The sequence below is a fragment of the Neltuma alba genome, unplaced genomic scaffold, assembly GCF_004799145.2.
Source record: "Neltuma alba isolate B1F8T4 unplaced genomic scaffold, ASM479914v2 tig00003408_pilon, whole genome shotgun sequence".
Classification (NCBI taxonomy): Eukaryota; Viridiplantae; Streptophyta; class Magnoliopsida; order Fabales; family Fabaceae; genus Neltuma; species Neltuma alba.
Window position 1 is genome coordinate 53,408 of NW_021633273.1, and position 21,573 is coordinate 74,980.

The 21,573-nt window shown below is 40.4% G+C and overlaps 4 protein-coding genes and 1 pseudogene across 4 annotated transcripts; 1 reads left to right on the top strand and 4 right to left on the bottom strand.

Annotated features, from left to right (window-relative positions):
• Nucleotides 1–134: 134 nt before the first annotated feature.
• LOC114741529 (S-type anion channel SLAH4-like) lies at nucleotides 135–1,745 on the bottom strand (annotated as a pseudogene).
• Nucleotides 1,746–3,829: 2,084 nt separating this feature from the next.
• On the bottom strand, nucleotides 3,830–4,381 carry LOC114741532 (dirigent protein 23-like). The gene has a single exon (XM_028929814.1). It carries the CDS (start codon nucleotides 4,379–4,381, stop codon nucleotides 3,830–3,832), a length of 552 nt encoding a protein of 183 aa, XP_028785647.1.
• Nucleotides 4,382–4,832: 451 nt separating this feature from the next.
• LOC114741504 (B-cell receptor-associated protein 31-like) lies at nucleotides 4,833–6,399 on the bottom strand. The gene is made up of 2 exons (XM_028929782.1): nucleotides 6,114–6,399; nucleotides 4,833–5,173 (listed from the first exon to the last, which is right to left on the bottom strand). Exons 1-2 carry the CDS (start codon nucleotides 6,397–6,399, stop codon nucleotides 4,833–4,835), a joined length of 627 nt encoding a protein of 208 aa, XP_028785615.1.
• A 654-nt stretch (nucleotides 6,400–7,053) lies between these two features.
• LOC114741533 (glycine-rich cell wall structural protein 1-like) lies at nucleotides 7,054–7,937 on the bottom strand. The gene is made up of 2 exons (XM_028929815.1): nucleotides 7,532–7,937; nucleotides 7,054–7,460 (listed from the first exon to the last, which is right to left on the bottom strand). Exons 1-2 carry the CDS (start codon nucleotides 7,935–7,937, stop codon nucleotides 7,054–7,056), a joined length of 813 nt encoding a protein of 270 aa, XP_028785648.1.
• Nucleotides 7,938–14,781: 6,844 nt separating this feature from the next.
• Nucleotides 14,782–16,753, top strand: LOC114741527 (membrane metalloprotease ARASP, chloroplastic-like). Its single transcript, XM_028929811.1, has one exon. The coding sequence runs from the start codon at nucleotides 15,009–15,011 to the stop codon at nucleotides 16,380–16,382; it is 1,374 nt and encodes a 457-aa protein (XP_028785644.1). The 5' UTR covers nucleotides 14,782–15,008; the 3' UTR covers nucleotides 16,383–16,753.
• Nucleotides 16,754–21,573: the final 4,820 nt, after the last annotated feature.

Sequence of the window (21,573 nt, forward strand, 5' to 3'; positions counted from 1 at the left end):
AGATAACATGCTAATAATTATGTGCGTTTTTTCATATTAAAATAAAATAATCACTTAAGTAATGAGTCAAACCCGCCTCGGCCAAAATTTTTGTTCACGTACAAAACAATCAGAAGATAATGAGAAAAGGAAAGGAATAAGACAATCTCTGTTGCATAAATCAGCATCTTTAAGCTATTACAGTAAAGTTTGGCAAGGGAAATACAAGGCTAATTAATTAATTTACAGCTATGATGATCTAGTCGAACAAGTTGAATGTGTTTAGCATTAACTATATTAACGTCCTACTTACAAAAGATGCAGCCTTAAAAACTGAGGGATTAACTTAAGTCAATACCTGACGACGTCGTTGCGCAGTCGTCGCTTGGGGCTGTGCCAGAAGAATGAGGCGGCGGCCTGTGAGAGTGAAAAACAGTAACGACCATCAAGAAGAGAGAGACCAACACAGAGACTGCGGATAACAGCAACATAAGCGCATGGGCTATGATCCCTCTCACTTCGTGCGCGTACTGTGCTGAAGCCAGCGCCAAAGCCGTCAAAGGGAAAGAATAAGCCCACCACGCCACACTGAACTTCTTCATCGCCCTCTTAAATAGCAGAGGCCTTGAAACCTAATATACCAAACAAACAAAAGCCCACCAAGTTAGCCTTTCAACTAATTAAAACATTCATGTATGTTGATCTCCAAACAATGATATCTTACCAGGGACGTGAAGAGGAAAAGCGAGAGGAAGAAGAGCAACTTGGAGAAATCATCAAACTTGCCAGAGATAGCATGCCACGATAGGCTAGCCACGCTGGGTGCAGCGAAGAACAAGAAGAAAACAGGACGCAGCATTGGAGGCAGGCTATTATCTCCTGGTAGCCTCTGGTACAGCGTCACAAACAGCACCAAATAATGAGCCATCCCCAGAGAAAATAAGCACAGGCCGCTCTCTCTCCCAACCCATTCTCGCAGCCGCCTGCGCACCCACCAAGTTCCCTATCACTGATAACTGACTCGTTGGGTTAGCCGCAATCGACAGAAGTCGCCTCCCTTTGGTGAACCATTGCCCGTAGATCTTTACATCAAGCACCACCACAGGAACCACTAGCAGCAACCAAAACACTTGGTAATGTACCGTGTTTGGAGGAATATGGGGTGACGCTTGTAGCAATAACAGCCCGGAGATCCAGGGGACAAAGAGGTAATTTACTCCCACGGGGTTTAAGAATTCTTCCTTCACCTTGTCATAGTGGAAGAAACATCTTAGGATGTAGAGAAAAGAGAGTATGGCCAGTGTGGCTAATGCTACTGACCATAGGAGAATTAAAACCGTGGAGGGTACTATTGTGAACAAGCGTCTAAGAGCATGAGCGTCTTGGATGGGCTCTATGAGGATCTTCCACAGTAAAGCTTGACTGGCGAGAGCCAGAGCAATCCTGAAGTACCCTGCATGGATCTTTGATAAGATGCGGGATAAAGAAGATAGGACATGGATTATAGACTTGGGATTTGATTCAGTTTCTGTGATTGGATCATCAATTTGTAATACTATCTGTGGTTGTGATTGTTTCTCTCCCTCGCTCATTTTCGCCGTGTTTTAGGATGGCAGACTAGTACAAATTCCCAGTTCAGTTTCTGAAAACAGGTCGATGTATTTATAGACAAAGGACTGAGGAGAACGAAAGGAAAAGAATGTCTACTTAAAAAAACTAGTTCTTGATCAGAAGCAACAATATACGCGGCTGAGACGATTGCTCTATTGTTTTTCTGTTTCATGAATAGTTCATGCATTAACTGAGAAAATTATTTATAGTTTGTTCTCTGTACTTGACAACTAAGAGCCACTTAATTTGAGCCCTGTTTGAAAAATCTGAATGAAAATTACCAAACTCAGGTTGTGTCTTATCGAGCATTGAAGACCTCATAGACGTGTCTTTGTCAACTACTTTGAAACTGGTGTTTTCCTTTCATTGTCATGAATAAGACCTTTGGATTCGTAATGGAAGGGAATCAGATCCTAAACCTGCCAACTGACGATGGGAATTTATAATTCGTACCCACATTAAATTATCCATTTTCTTTCACCAAGAAATATACCGAAGGGTTCCTATCGATAATAAAAGGAAGCTTCTTGGTCACATTCTATTGCAGGGCAGGCTGGTTACAGAGAATAGCCTCCATGTTCGGTGGAGGACCTACCATCTTGTGTGGAGAAATAAAATAATTGGAGACGCGTGGGAAATACAATGAATATTTGTCGCATGAAATTTATTTAATTCATATTTGATTTCATGCGGCAGGGACTTGCATACGCAGCAAACTGAGGTCCAAGAGATATATTTAATCAGCTTCATGAGTGGTTCGGAAGAGAAGAAGGCAAATGGCCTTAAGTAAAGTGGGCCAACACTGATAATAACACGACCATCATTGAATATACAGATCAAATGGGCTAATAAAAACAATTTATTAGGGGTGTCCAATTCCATTAACTTGTGCCCCCACATAACATCAGCCACTTCCACGCACACATCTTTATCATCTTCTACGTAGCTGATGAAGAAGGGTAGGTGCCACATGTGGGTGACTTTTCAAGTAGGTGAACGATGCACATGTCTGTGTATAATATAATTACCGTACCGTGGCCAATTAGTGTTGGAATTTGGGTCTGAGGTGTGATCAGGAAGGAAGGTAGAAATTACCACTTAAAAGGGGTAGAAACTAGAAAGTTGCAACAGAAGATGTGGAAGCCACTGATTGGGGAGGACAAGATTTACTGCTGTTAACAAGTGGAAGAAGGTGAGGCTGTTGATCAAGGCAGAATTTTGTTTCTGACTCAGATAGTAGGGGTCTATATCATAACTTGTCCTCATATAAGACAGAGTTTCCTACATCACACTTCTGTTTACCATTTTATGGTCTCACTGATTGTTAGATCGTTCTTGCCTACCTTGGTGTCCTCTGTTACGTTGGATGCACGAAAATGGGTTTGAACTTCTGTTAAATAACATCTCTAAATTCGTAATTATCATGTTTGACAAAACAAAATCTTTCCGGCATGATTTGTCTTTAAATTTTTTAGTTTTAACCCATTCAAGTGAACAACGGAGAAATTGATCTAGAAACCTGTTAGCTCTTGAACATTCTAGTTTAATCTTGTATTTTATTGAATTCCATTTCCACATGATCAGCTCTAAAATATACCATATACTGCACTCAAGACTAGTTTTGTTAGAAACACACTTTACTGGTGTATTAAGCTGTCAGAAACGGCAAATAAATCTCAGGTCTTAGCATCAATCATGAAGTGTACGTCTAAAAATGTATATCATGTGTCACGTGAAAGAAACACCAAGTGTGTTGTTAGTACAAATCCCCAAAAGCAATCAGTTAGTCTATGAAAATTTAAATAGTGAACTTGTTCTTACTACTTAAAGACACCCATGTCAATATAATGTCGCAAATGGTAAAATTCTCTCAATTGGATTATGGTATGCAAAAGAGTTGGTATTTGAATTCAGCAACTTGTTTTAAGTTCGCTCTAATTTTGGGTTAAACATTATCAAAGACAACTAGTGGATGGTGAAAGATTATTGATTTATATTTGTCTTCTTTACCTTTTGAGGTTGAAGAAAAGAAAAAAGAGTGACATGGTAAGTGCAGTAGCAGATGCCAAACTTGAAACTACAGAAGATCAACCTATTAAAATGACAAATACCATGATCATATTCATATATTGGGACTCGAACCCTCAAAACAGTAAATGATGAAGGATTTAGTCATACGCACGTCCACGTTTCACATTACTATATAAAGACTAAGATGATATTCAAAAGGCATTGAAATTTAATGACCATCAGAAGAATTGAGCAAAGTAATAGACAAGCGGACGATAGAGTAAGTAGTATTGGGATCATAGTAATAAGTCTCCAACGCAGCGTATCCCCTGGCAAAGCGAAACCTGCCAGTCCCTGAAACCACAGAAACCTCTCTGTAATTCTCACTTTGACGGCTAACGCCTTGAATCTGCAAAGTGCTCCCATTATACTGCAAATTGGTGAACACAATTGAGAGAAAGATGTTCACATTAGACCCATCCAAAGCACCTGTTGCAAGCAGACCCTGAGCCCTCCCAACTGGGGCTGAGTTCCTATTAGGACCCGCTGTTACGAGATCATCAACCGCATAAATGGTTCCAAATGTGTTATAGGACCATTCCTTACCTTTTACGCCGGCCACTGGGGCCACTGTTGCGTTAGGTCCTATTGACACATCTTGCAGGAAGAACACCAGGTTCTGTTGTTCTCCACTGCCTTCCCAAGGGTTCAGAGCTAAGTTTATGAGGAGGAGCAATGAGAAGGAAATGAGCTTGGATGGTTTTGGAAATGTAAGAGCCATTATGAATTACCAACAATGAAAGGAGATGAATTTGGTCTGTAAATGGCTTCTCTATTTATAGCTGTTCGAGTGGCAGGGTCGACGGTTAAAGCAAGACATTATAATGATCTTTTAGTCGTTAAGTACTTCAGTTTTACAAGTATCAATGTAGTTATCACGTGAATTTGACAGTTTAAAAAAACACGAACGCTTGCAACTGGTAACTGATAAGCTTCAAGGGGAAGGTCAGTGTGACTACTGCACTTTTATCAAAGAAAGAAAAGGCCAGTTTTAGTTTACTGAGATCACGAAGAGAATCAGTCTAAAATCTTTATACACATAAAATATAACTCCATCGATGACCTCCCCATTCTGGGTTTGGAAACCTGAACGTTTCAACAGGACGAAATCTGATAAAACTGAAAGGAAAAATTAACTGGTTTGCAATGTATTTGTTTGTTGTTATCACTTATCAGGCCTCCAGCTGAGACCGGAGATTCTGATTGTCTGCCAAGAGTTTATTGTATTCCACGAGTAATCCCTCAGATTGCTTCTTAAGAGACTCTACTTCAACTTCCAAAGCCTTAGCCTTGCCATCTTTCACCTCACATTCAGATTCCAGCTGCTTAACTTTGGGCCTCAATACGGCTACCTCTTCAACCAATGGTTTTTCCTCTTCAGTACTCACGTTTTTACCATCCTGGACACTTCGAATTTGCTTCTTAGCCGCCTCCATGCTGTTCCTCAGCGTCCGAAGCTCTCTTATGTAATTGTGGAATCTATCAATCATCAGAGAGAGGCACAGTGCAAACCCTGAAAATATCAAATTCGCCATGTATAACATACACAACACACATATATATGTACGGTATTCGATCTGATATATACTAACAGAAGAACAAATTGCTTATGCAAGGAGAAACAAGATATTGACACAGAACCAATTTTGTTGCATGAAATATAATCTTATCCAGTATAAAGAAAACTATAGGGGTTTACAGCAAACTGCCTGTAAACAATGAATAATATGCAATACCAAAATCTGCCATGAGAAGGGTAAATCTATAATCAAAGAATATTTTAATAATCCCTTCCAGCATCCCAAACAAGAAATCCTATATTACAGTGATTTGAACTAGATACTTAACCAAGGCAAGGCATTACTGTGATACATATGCGTAAGAAACTTGTATCACTTTTCTCTGCTCATTCTTTTCCAATTATGCACCTCCTCACATTCCGCAGTTCAAATGATGAACTAACACTTAGAAGCTGAATGATCTAATGTCCAAAAAGCCAGAATGAACTAATTGTCACATCATAATTATATCTTTGTCGACTTTTCCAATTCCTTCAAAATGTTCAATTCCTAGTCAAAACAATTTACCTTTCGCAGTGTTTTCGTTTAGCGTCATCATTTTTCCAGAGATAAATGTTGCGTTTTAAAATTCGTTTATCAAAATTGGAATTTGACTTGGCTGAGAGACGTTATACAACTGCGAACGTTCACATGGGGCATGACGCTGCTTTCATTAGTTCAGATATGAAGAGAGCAAGGCCCAATGCTCTCCTATATGGGCTTAAACTTGTTGGTTCATTCTTTTAAGATGGGCCAGAAGCCCAATAAGATAACTACGATATGGCCATTGTCATGCTCAGTTTGGCGGGGATGAAATTGTCGATCAGGGTAGGATGGTCAGATTGAGAGGATGGTAAAAAGAAGTTAGAAGAGGGAGGGAGATGGGAAAATCACCGATGGCAGAAGCTTCGAGCAAATGCTTATACATAAGGAACTGATCGGTGGGGTTGACGGCGGTAGAGTCGCTAACGCTGCGCTGGTGGATGGAGACGACGTTATAGAGGCTGGAAGCAAAGAGCACGAAGAGTGTGCCGTCCACAGTCTTAACGACGACGGGGCCCCGACCCTGCTTCAGCCGATCCAAGCTCATGATCACCACCTGCCTCAGCGGCGTCTTGAATAGCAGAAGCAGTATCACAGTCAACTCCCCAGCTATCACCGAAAACACCGGCACCAACATCTTCTTCTGCAAATAACAATATACGAAACCCTAAGAATGAAGGACGCGAGTGAGCGGCTTGTTTTTGAATCGGCCGGAGTTGCAGACTGTGCTGTGCCTATGCCTTGTACGTGCCAAATAGATGGTTGGTTGGTTAATGAACAAAGAAACTCTTGCTTCTACGACGTTCAAATGTGAAACTTGATAAAGACCGCAGTTAGTCATTCCCATCTTATTTTTGATGTCCGCAGCATGTTAGTTAATTTATTTCTCCAGCATTTTTCCTGGCCATTTAGTTTAGCTGCAGATGCGCCTCTCCACTCATTTTCCGGTTTCCTATTTTTGGTATGCAACATTCTTTTTCCAAAGGCTCCAAAATGCATTTGACTTTCTCAACTCCTTTAAACTGTCCGCCTTTCTAGAATAAATTTGCCTTTGAAAACTATCGTTAATCTCCCATGCAATATAATCTGCACTCTTAGACTGCATGTAATGTCCGTATGCAAATATCAAGGGTTAGATATTTTGATTGGAATTTTATAATATTTATTAATGATAATAACAACATGACCTGTCTTCAGCCCCCAAAACGAGCAGTGGCTAAATAGAAGTCGGGCCAAACCAGCGATATGGAAAAAATACGTGAACTGCAACAAGGGAATAACAACATTAAGCTTAATGTCGACCGCCGCCGCCACTGCCAGAGCCCGTGCCAGATCCATGGCCATTGCCAGCTCCTACTCCTATTCCAATCCCGATTCCTATTCCAAATCCTCCCCCTCCTCCTATTCCTCTGCCCCTACCATCCCCTACTCCTCTCCCACCACCGCCACCTAAGCCCCCTGCGCCTCCACCAACACCACCCCCAGCTCCAAAGCCTCCTCCATGTCCTGAACCGCCACCCAAACCACCACCGCCACCTCCCCCTCCCCCACCACCTCCTGTGCCTTCAGAACCTCCACCTATACCACCTCCAGCTCCAAAGCCTCCACCATGTCCCCAACCGCCACCCAAACCACCGCCACCACCTCCTCCCCCTCCCCCACCTCCACCCCCACCACCCGTGCCTCCAGAACCTCCACCTATACCACCTCCAGCTCCAAAGCCTCCACCATGTCCTGAACTGCCACCCAATCCTCCCCGCCGCCTCCACCTCCTCCCCCACCGCCACCACCTATGCCTCCAGAACCTCCCCCGACACCACCTCCAGCTCCAAAGCCTCCACCGTGTCCTGAAGCCCCACCCAATCCACCGCCACCTCCTCTACCCCCACCTCCACCAGCACCAATGCCTCCTCCGCCACCAAAACCCCCTCCTCCTCCTCCGACTTCTCCCCGAGGACCACCACCAAATCCACCTCCTCCACCGCGAGGGCCGCGAGGCCCACGAGGACCAAACCAACCTCTGCAGCGTGGTCCAGGTCCAAATCGGCAGCCACCGTCTCTGAACCTAGCCTCCTCAAGCCTGCTATTATCTCCAACAGTAATCCAACTTAATTGAAGAACAATGCAGAGAACGAGAACAGCCGTCAAGAGCGATTTTCGACAGAAACCTGCCATTGCTTCTTCTCACGAAAGTGTCTAAAGGAAGGCAAAGCAATGTGTATGAGCTTGCAGTTCCTTGCTATCAGTCTATGCCTTTTATAGGCTTCGTCCGCTAGCCTCCATGACTGTTCCATTGGGCAACCATTAATTGGTGCATGTTCTGAACCGTTGGGGAGTGGCCCTAACATTTAATGTTGTGACGAAACAAGGAAATTCAAATATACATGCAATGGTAGATATAATGCACTTCAATCCACTACGAATAACTTCCATGGTGCATTAGCGGCACATCAGAAAATGACTATATAGTTTAGCAGACGCAGTGCTAAGATCATCCCAAGAGGACGCATGCTCTGATCGATCATCAAAGACATTTTAAAGTTTCTCGAACTTCTGTGTGTGGGTGTTAACCTTTAAGAAGCTGCTCAATTTTTCGTCGTCTCAGCCTTTGTTAAACTGCATGTCGTCCTGAACTCAGAAATATTTTGCAAGTTGAGGAACAAGTGGATAAGAAGTCAAACGCGGAGTAATTACTAATTTAGACAAAGCAGTATGTATGGAAGGGCAGCACCCTTACTTCTGCATGAAGTAGATGGATGTTGTTGAGTTAATTTGAGCTGGTCAACTCTGCCAACGCGCCTTCATTTGCTAACGCTCTGTGTGGAATTAAATTGCGGACGGTTCTGAATGGGCATATCAGAAAATTAACTCAGAGCAAAGTGGTAGGTTTCAATGATCATTCTTTGCCGATATTGGACTTTCAATTCACCTTATATATATATATATCACCATCCCGTCGACCTATTTTCTTTTTCAGCGGAGGCTTGTAAAGCGGTACTATTTTGATAATCATTTCAATCAATATAGGAAGGCACCATGTTTGAACAAAAACTAAACAGAACAGAATAAATTCCATTACCGTCCAAAGTACAAACCAGCTAATTACGACGTTATGGCTGATCTGGGCACAATACTGAGTTAAGTGACTCAAACGGCTAACAAGTGGGCATGCCTATTATCGATGATCGATCCATTTGGAGAAGTTGACGAGGTCCATGAAAAGTGGGCCCAGAGATGGGAAGCAAGGACAAGACTCAGCCCAGCATACAGTAGACCCTTAATTGGGTATCATTGCTTCGGCCCGAACTCCTTCCCCTCATACGATATTTCTCCTCCCCATTCGTACAATTATAAATTATTCCAATAATCAGTTTTAGGTTCGTATATTGTTTTAGTTCTAAAATTAAAAAAATTTAGTTGAAAATTGTAGACAATACAGTTGCAAACTATAGAGGTATTTTGGTGCAACTGATTTCCTATCAGCCAAGGACTTGAGTGTTTTCTTTTAATGTCGTTTTTAGGATGTAAGGTCTTTAAATGTCATTATCTTTCGGCGGACTTTAATTTGTCATTTTTCAAAGGAAAAAAAAAATCACGCTTCGCACTTCTCAAATAGCTTTATGCTCAAACCCATAAAATTAAATTACAATATAGCATTTTTTTTTCACCCAAAAATGTTTTGGACTATATTGAACTTATTCATGCATTCATAATAACTAGGACACATTTTTCATGTATACATTACATAAAGTGCGCAAGAACGGAGCACAGCTCACGAGTCCGCTATAGGGATTTTGTTAATATATCATTATTTATGATTTTCACTTTTTAAAGTATTTAAAAACATGGTACTTGAGTTGCTGCTTCCTTTGTTAGATGTAAAAGGAATATGTACCATGGTGGTATCAGGAATCGAGTTCAACATTGAGGTACGTGAATAAAAATGACTTGAACATCACACGTATTCTTCAAAGTCAGAGCTGGAAGAAAAAAAATATAAAAGAAAAAGAATACAAAAAGAACTCGAACTGGGAAAATTGTGGAGGACGAGAATCCAGGAAAGGGGATCAAGGTTTAAAAGAGGAAAATATAGATCAGACATGGATTTCCTAAACGTCCTTTCAGTTTATTCCTGCGCAAGTACTCGGTTGGAATAACAATAAATATAATTTTCGCTTTAATTTGCATTATTATGTTTGGTCGAGTTAGCTCAATTTGCACTTGTTATCATCCATAAATTGTTAGTTTCTAAGCCGAGAAATAATGATGACTTATATTAGGAGCTAGATTCACTATAAAGAGAAAATCAGCATAACTAGCATGTAATTTATACCTCTCTGATCCCTATAAAAAGAATATCACAAGAGGCAGTACCACTTTTGGCCTTCCAAAATAAAAACTAAGCAGTATGTAGCAGCCACTAAATGGAATCCTAAGATGAAAAGCAACAAGACGGAGGATCTGCGATTAACAATAATGAAAACAGTCGCAGAGGAAGTCAAAGCAGAAAGAGACGGATAGTGATTGACCTATCAAGAATCTGCAAGGTGTTTATGAATGGGACATATCTAAATCCACAATGCAATATACAAAGAGAGAATAGGGCTTTAATTTCCAAGAGTTAGGTGAGTAGGTGTTTCCCCAAGAGATTTGTGACAGTATGAAAATTGAGCAATTTGCGGGTCTCCCCATTCTTGGCTGGTCCGTGACTACCCCACTGCCCCAAGGGAAAAAAACAGACACAGAGAGGGAGAGAGTCCATTCTCACAGTACAAATTATACATGCTCTTTTAATTTACAGATAGTTAAATACGCTGGATTTCTTAAAACGAATAAAGTGGTTTTTTCTTGGAACTCATGGCTAACCTAATAAGATAGGAGGAAGGGATATCATAATTGATATATATGGTATGTGTAAGAGAATCATAAGTTCGGAAAACTTGATGATGGCATACTACATATGTATATTCTCTAACAGTTAGAAAACGATGTATATCAATTTTAGTGGTCCACAATGTTGGGTAAATTTTATGACAATTTAAATAAAAAAATAAAGAGGAGGAACTATGGACATCAGCTCTACTTCCCAATACCATAGGCATCTATGTCCAGTTATACAGTAATGATATTGTTTAAATTATTTTACACGTCAAAATAAGAAGTGTTGTCTCTCCTGGAAAGGTGAAGACTAGCATACTAGGCACAATATGTCGATATATTTGGAGAATTCATTATATTATTTATCCTGGAATCTTGAGTTTTAATTGAAAAGAGGCTTCTAGTTAATTTGATTCGAACAGAAGCCAAACTTGATGCGGGGAGAGGCATCAATCATAAATCATGGTGGATGCCATACCACTAGGTGACCTAGCTATGTATATAGTAAATAGGAAACAGTGTAGAATGAGGAAAAGAAGTGGTAATGCACTGAAAATAAGGAGCCAAAAAAACCAGAACAGACCAATGAAAGCAAAAGGAAAACTGGTCCCTACGTGGAGATGGGGGAGAAAAAAGGTCAGTCAAATAGTGCAAACGTACATAACCACACATAAGCAGTGTTTGATTATTCTTTCGGCTTTTTGGCGCGGATCTCACCAAGAGAATCGCTGCTGTACCCATTAAAAGCCACTCGACTCTTCTGTAAAGCTTCCATATCATGAGCATCTATCTCCCATTATTGCTTTCTATCTTTTCTTGGCTGAAGAATATGTCTGTGTGTACTGTGCACGGTGCTTTTGGATTCCGAGAGGTGATGGGGAAGGGGGAAGCATGAATAAAAGGTATTGGCGCGCCTCAATTTGAAGACATGGTTATATGTGAAGAAGAAGCCATGTAGTTTAATTGAGCCGCGTCAATATCTCATTTTGCACTTCTCTTCCCTCCAACTACATATATAAATATCACATGTCGACTACTTCTGCAGGTATGTTCATTTATTCTCTGCTAAGTCATATTTCTTTTCTTTTCCTTCTTTCCCTTCTCATTCATTCCTCTGTTTCTTGTCCTTTATTTTCTCTTTTCTCTTTTCTCTTTTTCTTTTGATTCCTATGCAAAGAATGTTACTTTTCTTCCGCTTGCCAATATATCCGCCGAGTTCATTTGTGTTATGTGTAGATAACAGATAGAAAGCTTGCAGATCGCATTTACAGTCATATTAGATTTAATTAGTTCAGTTACTGGTTTAGTAACTGTGCTACTAGCTCCGGTCCTAATTATAAGAGTTAATTGACTAATTTGAGGAGATTAAGAAAAGAAGTTAAGTTAGTTATTTGTCATAAAGAAGTGTTATCTTTCCTAAAATATCCTTACTAATCAAGTTTATTGGCTAGAACTACCATTGTTAAAAGGACTATCTTGAAAAAGAATGCATAAATATTAGACACAAAGTGAATTAGGGTCTTATATTTAGGACCAAAATAAGAGTCAAACGAGATCCTATATTAAGAACTGAAAGTAGTATTTTGAACTCCAGCAAAAGCAATAAATATAATATATATCAAACCCAAAGCTTGCAGTTATTGGAATAAGCCATGGTGTAAAAGTGAGTACTGAAGACATTAAATTAAGCAAAAGACGTATATATTAATACAGGATTTCGTAATATTTAAGCATAAAAGGATGTCAAGAGTGTTTCACCAAAAAAAAAAAAAAGATGTCAAGAGTGAACATGCTTATCGGTGCTTCTGTCAGATAGGAAGTGTGTGTGTGGTCTATTTGATCTCTGACTAGCTACCAAGTTTTCTTATTTTTTCTTCAATTCCTGTCTAGATAGATCTGTCTTGTATAGACTTGTCGTCTCTCTTTCATCTCCTGCATATTGTTTTTTCAGAGGGAAAAAAAAAAAAAGAAATGTCAATACATCAAATCATTAATAATTGCATTTACATATCCTTGAGCTTGAGGTACGGCCTGAGCTATCTAGCTAGAGATAAGGAGCGCTATATATTGCGTAGCCTAACAATCATGCATACAAACGATGAGAAAACCACAAAAACCAAGATAAGATATATATAATTGGATCAGCCTCTCAGTTGGAGTGGGTAAAAAATGGCTTATCATGTTGGCCATCACAGCTTGCACCAACAGTTTATCTTTTTTTATTGTCAACAAGAGATATGGATGTCAAAAGAAAAGATGTGGAAAGACAAAGAAATAGAGCTCCGCCTTTAAATATGGTGGAATTGACGCGATTGAGATTCTGATTTGATTGTCCTAAAGCAGTTTGAGATATATACTGAGAGAAAATAGAGTCTCCGCACTAGCCAGTTCATCAGAATTATTGTTGGATTAATTAATTTCCAAATGACTGGCCCATGTGTTTGTATGCTTAAAATGCTATCCTCATTCCATACGCTTGATATGGAAGCCGCGTGGGACTCAGAAGAAAAATGATGGTGATGAGAGTCATTTCATTTGCAAGGTAATGAAGGGAATCCTTCAGGAGCTTGCTAGTATTAAGACCACTCGAAGCTCCAATAATTCAGGCGTGTGCTTTCTGTATTGATTTGCTTTAACTACTTCCATCAGATTCATGATCTCGTGTACATGTAATACATACAGGTACAAGCAGGTATGTTATTTAATTATGTTTCATTACCAGTTACTAGTAATATATCTTCTTCCATGTATGATTTTATTTTTGTAAATTATTTGCACAGAAAATTGCAGAGGAGGGGTGTGATTTCAGCATTCAGGAAGAGTTAGCAAGTGACCAGCACGAGAGAAGGTACATGGAGAAACCCTTATCACATAATGGACACACAAACTTTTAACCCCGTAGATTCATACCAAAATAGTTAAAAGTTGAAACTTTATTTTTTTGGAATCTGTCAATTCAAATGCGGTGATCGCATGCGTTTTATTTCAAGAAAAGCCTTTTTCTAAGTCGATGATTCCCATTGATGTTCCACCACGCAAACTCAGACCTTTTTGTCTTGACATCTACATATAATAAAAAATCAATATATAGCCTCTCCCTAATATCCCGTTTTTAATTTGTAGTAATCACAACCCCTTTTGGTTGGCTCTTTTTAAGGCTTGGAACTTGCAATAATAATGCATAAGAAAACTGGTTCAACTTTAATTTCCATGTCACCTTCAAAAGTTGAAGGTATTAAATTTATGAGTTATTTCATTTATATACTTATTTTAGTCTCATACCATTTAACATACGACTTCTTTATTTCTCCCCATTATAAAAAGGGACAGTATGAAAAATAATGAACAGTATAATTTTATTCCTCAAACTTCATATAACACACACACACACACATATAAAAAATGTAATCGTTTACCCAGTCACAGTAACTCTATTATTTAGTTGCATAATATCAAGTAATAATAATGCTAAAGGGGGTGATACAAATGTGATGAGAAGTCAATGATATAATCTTTCTGCATGTTTTTATAAGGGATCCCCATCTAATTATATTTAAAGACTAGCCCATATCCTTCCCCTCGCACGCGCTCGAATTCAACTGCGCCGACGTAACAGTAATATTTATCAATATCATATATATAATTTAAAGTGTTTTTTTTAAAAATTAACGTAATTAATATGATATATATCAATCACCATTAAACTCTCTCTTGCCTATATACCATGCAAAAATAAAAATATGAAAGCCCTATTAACATTTGTAAAATGTAAAATATGAAGGCAAAATTAGTGAAAACTGTATATTTTATAAGTACATATAGTTTCTTTTAATTTTTAATTTAGTATTTATACATTTTTTTTAGTTAAAGCATTTACTTTATTAATACCGTTATTCCTGTATAAGGGTTAACGGTATTCACAAAACAGCATCATAAGGCTGATAATGTTGAAACAATAAAATTACAGGATTTAATGAAAAATAATAATATAAATGCAAAATTAATTAAAAATTATTGGAAAGTATCTTGCAAAATAACACATGCGCGCATGATTGGACGGCTCAAGAAGAGCCGCGTATACATTTTGGTCTTTTGGTTTTTTCTCATAAGATGCCCAACGGAATCAGACAGGATCCAGTAGTTTGAGCGAGATGAGCCGCTAGTTTCACACGAGCTCACGGCTTTGGGCTGCCTTTTGTGGATAACAAATACGGATTCATGCAATCCAACTTGTGGAAAATTAGAGGGAGACATCTCTCTCGCTTCTCCTCCACAGGTCCCAAGAAATGAAAAAGGTGCTGTATTATCCGATCCCGCTGTCCATGCCTTTCCTTCTTCCCTCGTCACTCCTTTACTATCTCAGAAGCCATGGTTATAAACCTTTCCCCCTCTCCTCCCTCTTATTCCAGTTCCATCATTAGATTAGCCAATTGTAAGTCCCCTATCTCAGAACGTTCTTTGAACCTCAATTTCCACTTTCCAAAACCTCATTCTTCCCGCTCTTCTATATGCTGCTCATTTGCTTCCCCACACATTAATTTCACTTGCAAGAAGCGGTTTTTGTTTGAGAAGAGTAGGTGTACACATGGAAATAGGGTGGATTTCAGAACTTGGGCCATCCCTGGGTTTGATTATGGGAATTTCGAAGGCCCTCAGTCTGTACTGGAGGCTGCTGCTGTTTTAACAGCGATTATTATTGTTCACGAGAGCGGTCACTTCCTTGCTGCCTGTCTTCAAGGCATCCATGTAAGTAAATTTGCAATTGGGTTTGGTCCTATTTTAGCTAAATTCAATTCAAAAAATGTAGAATACTCTATTAGAGCTTTTCCTCTTGGTGGTTTTGTGGGGTTTCCTGATAATGATCCAGACAGCAACATTCCGGTTGATGATGAAAATTTGCTGAAGAACAGGCCAATATTGGACAGAGTAATTGTAGTTTCAGCTGGTGTGATTGCTAATACAATTTTCGCCTTCCTTATTATTTTTGCTCAAGTCCTGTCCGTTGGTTTGCCTGTGCAAGAGGTCTTTCCTGGTGTCTCTGTACCTGAGGTTCGACCCTTTTCGGCTGCTTCTCGAGACGGCTTGCTTCCTGGTGATGTCATCCTCGAGGTTAATGGAAACGATTTGCCTAAACCTGGCCCCAATTCTGTTACTGAGGTTGTTGACGTCATCAAGAAGCACCCGAAAAAATACGTGTTGCTCAAGGTTAAGAGGGGAGGACAAAACCTTGATATTGGAGTCACGCCAGATGAAAATTATGATGGCACTGGTAAGATTGGAGTGCAGTTATCCCCAAATGTAAAGATAGAAAAGATTATACCGAAAAATCTGTTGGAAGCTATAAACTTTTCAGGAAAAGAATTTTGGGGTCTGGCTTCTAATGTTCTAGATGGGTTAAAGCAGACATTTTTAAACTTCTCACAGACAGCTGGTAAGGTTTCTGGTCCTGTGGCTATTATTGCTGTTGGGGCAGAAGTTGCAAGATCCAACATTGATGGTCTCTACCAATTTGCTGCCATACTCAATCTTAACCTAGCTGTTATAAACCTGCTGCCTTTACCTGCTTTAGATGGCGGTACATTGGCTTTGATACTGATTGAGGCAGCCAGGGGCGGGAGGAAGCTCCCTCTGGAAGTGGAGCAACGGATCATGTCATCAGGAATTATGCTTGTCATTCTTCTGGGTCTATTTCTTATAGTTCGTGACACGTTAAATCTTGATATCATCAAAGACATGTTGTGACTGGTTGGGAGTTTAATGGTCAGTGGACTTCCAAAAATGTTTCATCTGAAGATGCTATTGGACTGGTTTGGTAGCCTGTGATTTATCGAAAGAGGAGGAATGATCTATTCGGGAGGCCATAGTGGGTTGTCTGTGTTTCTTATTCATTGGTCTAATCAAGATCGTCCCTGTGATACCATATATAAGTTCACAAGTTACGAATACTGGTTTCGTTTACGATATTAGATTCTTCCCTGCCTGCACTTCTATACAATTCATGAAGTTACTGATTAGCCATTTATTATTCAGTCTTAGTCCCGTACGTTTTTGTTAGTTGCAGTGTGATGGAAATCCTGTCTTTGCAAATATGATCTGATTTAGTTATGCTTCTTTGTAACATTCTAAATACTTGGCAAATTTGCGATAACAAATGAAGGGAACTGTGAAGAAGGCCTCATCTTTAATAAAACCCCTCATCTCATATCTGTTTGATAGTGTGCTTAGTGATATTTTTGGAGCTTTAAAAAAAAAAGAAAAAAGGAGAGGAGAAGAATCATTGCCCGTACCCTATCTAGCATATTTCAGCTATGAATTTTTGGGGACATGATTTAATTATGTCTGAAGTATTCTTCTCTTCAAAAGAGCTGTCGGCTGTGGCATAACGTGCCATTTCGTCAACCAACAACGAAGTGATGAGTTGTCGTCTTAAAGACGGGACCTTCTTCACAGTTCCCTTCATTTGTTAAAGCTATGGAAAAATCGAAAGAAAAGAAAATTGAGAGGCGGGATGACGCTATTGCTGCTGCTATCTCAACTGAGAGCGAAACTGGGAAGTATTAATATTTATCTAAGTTCACAAGAATATTGAAACAGAGGATTATTCGTAATTTGCTTCGTGGCAAAATCTGGAGATGTGCATCACAAATTTCTATGTCGAGCATTATCTTGTCTCTTTTCCTTTGCGCTCATATTCGCATTTTTCTTTTATGGGTTTGGCTGCTGAAATGCCTAGCTGCCTCTCATACAGCTGCCATCACCTTGCTGGCTTCCAAATATTGCCATTTTCAATTTAACTGTACATTCAATGTTGTGCTTTTCTTTTGGTGAGATTGCGTTTTCCCTTTGAAATTACGTTATCAATCTTAAGCCCGGGCCCGTCACTACGTAATAGAATAATTCTTTGATAAAATTCTCTCTGCGCTTTTCTTTGTTTGATGTAAAATTGCAAATAGCTTGGGTAGAAATCGAGACCATGAACCCACGATTAGTTTCATTTGATTTTTGACTAATTCTCATATGTATAACGCAGGATACCAATCAATTAGACAATTATTCAGATTCTGTTCATTTTCTAGCGCCGAAATATAGGGGGGGAAAAACTGATGTTTATTTCACTAATGGAACTCTAGGTCGAGGAACAAGATGACTTGTGGACTTGGGAGGCCCAAACAGAGAACCGTTACTAAATTAGCCTGAAAGAGAATGTGTTGCATTTTACTCAACCGGTTTTCATTGAAAGAATAAATTTATTGTCTCGCTTGTCTTTTTATAAACAGAAAATCTTCAGGTTGGCCCCCAAAAAAAAAAAGTTCTGCAGGTCCAAAAATTAAATACGATCCTTACAGGAGGATTTGCACATAGCATCCGAAGAGACATTCAAGCTTACTCTATCTGGATCACCGGTTCACCACTCACCAGACCACCCTAAAATCAGTTCTTATCCTTTTAAAAAAAAAAAATTGCGGAGGATCGAGGGAAACCTTTTTTTTTTTTTAATATTTTTTCTTTGTTTCTTCCCCCCCCCCCCCAACCAGTATTTGACATCACCCTAGCTGTCTAATAGAACCTCTAAGACAGATATGACTTTAATCCCAAGTCCCAACCTACATTACAATCAGGCTGATTTCTTTCTCTGTCTTTGGTTTTTTAGAAAGAGCTATGTATGCGCTCTAATCTTTGATCCTGTACGATGAAGCTTACCCTATACATACATATACATACATACATACATATTATATATATGTATATATATAGTAGCTTGTACTCTCTTGTTGCAGATGCTGAGCAAGCAATTTAGCACACTGGAGGCAGGTTGCTCAGGAGATTTCCAAGATCCCAAGGAAATTCCTGAGCAGCAGGGCCAGGAAAAGCGCTTGATTGGCCTTCCCCTCCACACCAATCAAGCATTGGCATTTCTGATGAAAAACTGCCAAGCAAGCTTGACAAGTCATGGTCCTCCCCCACTGCATCCTCATCGGCACTCTGTCTATTCATCCCTGTGAATTCACATACAACAACATGGTGCACCAGTTTAACTTAACGTTAACACGAGTTGTGATCAATTAATTAATGAGTGAAAGAAAGGAGCCAAATACATGTGTAACGCATAAAAAAAGAACGCCGGCGTACCCGTGGATGATGGGAAAGAGAGAGAATCATGCCTGTGGTTAGATAAGTCACTTGGTATGGTTGAGTCGTCGTTGTGAGGAAGTGCAAGAGCCTGACCAAGAAGATCCTCCCGCAGGCCGTTGTCTGGTTGAGGTGGTAATAATGGCGCCGCTTGATAGTAATCATTCAGAGCGATGGTTGAAGCAGGAGATGGGGGCGCCGGTGGGGGAATTTGGGAGGGACACATGTCAGTATTGCAGGCATTCGAACAAGGAAGGGATTTAAGAGGACAACCAATGATGCTAAGACTGGGCAGGGAGGGCATTGGAGAACCAAGAGTTGATAGATAAGACCCTCCAGATTTGCAGCAAGCTGAGCGGTGCTGAGATGAGAAAAACTGGTGGTGTTATGGAGAGGAAGGTTGAGGAAGGGATCAGGAGAAGAGGGAGAGGAGGAAGAAGGAGGGACGTTGATGGGTTGAAGTGGAGGAGGATAAAGAGGCGCGCCATCTTTCAGGCATCTTTTCGTCCTCGTATTCCAGAAATTCATTATCTCGTTGTCGGTTCTTCCACGTAACTGCAACTCCAGGGAACATACAAGTGCAATAGAAAGGAAATATTAAAATATGGGACAAGTAACTGACAGCGTTTGATTCTGTGCGAGGTTAGGAGCTATGGTGGATAAATATTAAACAAAGAACGGCAACATTAATTTGATGGACGCATGATGAAGGTTCAAATAGTTGGCAAAACATTGACTCCCAAAGGAGGAGGGAATAGGGTAGGGAAAAATGAAGGAATTAATGAAGGGCAAGCAATGCGAATAACACAGAATAATGGACAAAGTGGGGAGGGGGAAAGGGGGGAAGTGTAATGTTAACCTGCAGAGCAAATTATATTCTACGATATATTCTATTCAAAACCAGAATCTGTATTCATATATCATTCATCGATGGAATTCACAGATTACACTCATAACTGTCATAGCAGCACGCAAGAGCACGTAACAGAAAATAATCACAGAATATTCAAGGGGAGAGAGAGAGAGAATGTCAGAAGGGAGAGTCCGTCCACCTACACCCTGCTTCTAACAAACATTGTCCTTTATACTCACGCGTCGCCTTCCAATTCCCTCAGTTTCCACGTTTTCTTCCTGACTCGCTGGCTCTTCCGGATATGGGTCGACATATGCTCTGGTTGTGGGCCTATTGGTCCAATTTCACGGCTTGAGTCCATTACAATACCCTCCCCATTAGAAAGAACCTTGTCCTCAAGGTTCAAGTTGGGGTACAGAGAAAGTAGATTTGACTCCCATTCCCACGTGTCTTCAGCGGACCCATCCCAACGGATCAAATATTGCTTCGTCCACGTACCCTGTTGTTGAACCAGACGGTACTGTAGCACCTCCAAAGGCCTACTGATGGGGCCTTCCGGAACTGTCTACAGTGGTAACGGCAGGTAGGGTGGGGAAGGATCAGTCCCCACGAATTTTTTTAGCACCGAGACATGAAATACCGGATGAACCTTGGCATGATCGGGTAGAGCCAACCGGTACGCCACCCTTCCCACCTTCGCGACAATCTGAAAGGGCCCGAAGTACTGCATAGCCAGCTTGTGAAACTTCCGTAGCTGAACGGAATGTTGACGGTATGGTTGTAGTTTGACCAGTACCCAATCACCTGGTTGGAATTCGACATCTGTTCGCTTTTTATCGGCATAATATTTCATCCGACTTTGTGCTTTGCACAAATTGGTCTTGAGGGTGTCTAGAACGGTATCACGTTCTTCTAACTGCCGGTGAACGTCGAAAGGGGTGTCCTCTAAAGTTGTGTGACGCAATACAGGCGGGGGGTCTCGCCCATAGACAACCTTGAATGGGCTCATACCAATAGCCGAATGAAATGATGAGTTATACCAAAACTCCGCCCAGGGAAGGAAAGCAAGCCACTGTCGTGGGTAAGCAGATACGTAGCAACGAAGATACATTTCTAAACATTTATTGAGTACCTCAGATTGTCCATCCGTTTGAGGATGGTATGCGGAGCTCATACATAGTTGGGCGCCCTGTAATTTCATTAATGCACGCCAAAAAGCGCTCGTAAATGCTTTGTCTCGGTCTGAAACAATGGTTCGAGGAAGTCCGTGTAATTTCACAACATTCATCAAGAAAGCATCGGCAACCATCTGACTGGTATAAGTGCTCGGTAAAGGCATGAAGTGGGCATATTTGGAGAGGCGGTCAATAACCACAAGAACAACAGAGTACCCCTTGACCACTGGTAAACCGGTAACGAAGTCCATAGCTATATCTTCCCAGATTCGCTGGGGTACCGGTAATGGGTTTAATAATCCTGCAGGGTGCAACTGAGATACTTTTGCCTGTTGACAAACAGAACAATGCCGAATGAAGTCGCGTATATCACGTCGCATTTTGGGCCAGAAAAACAGAGTAGCGATGCGGTGGAAAGTGCGCAAGAATCCAGAATGACCTCCTAGTTTCGAAGCATGAAACTACAGTAATATACGGTTGATCAACTCCGCATGGTCAGGTGGTATCACCAAACGACTTTTCCACATTAGATCACTACGTATAATGCAATAATGAGGCAGAGCACTAGGGCCTTGGAGCAACTTATCTTTCATTTGTTGGACCCATGCTGATGCTCGTACTTCCCCATAAACCCAGTCCATGAAGGTATTTTCTACTGCTGAGATCGCCATGTAAGAGGCTTTAGATAATGCATCTGCTGCTTGATTACATTTGCCTGGTTTATATTCTATGGTAAATTTGTAGCCCAGTAGTTTGGGTAAGCAAGATTCCTGCT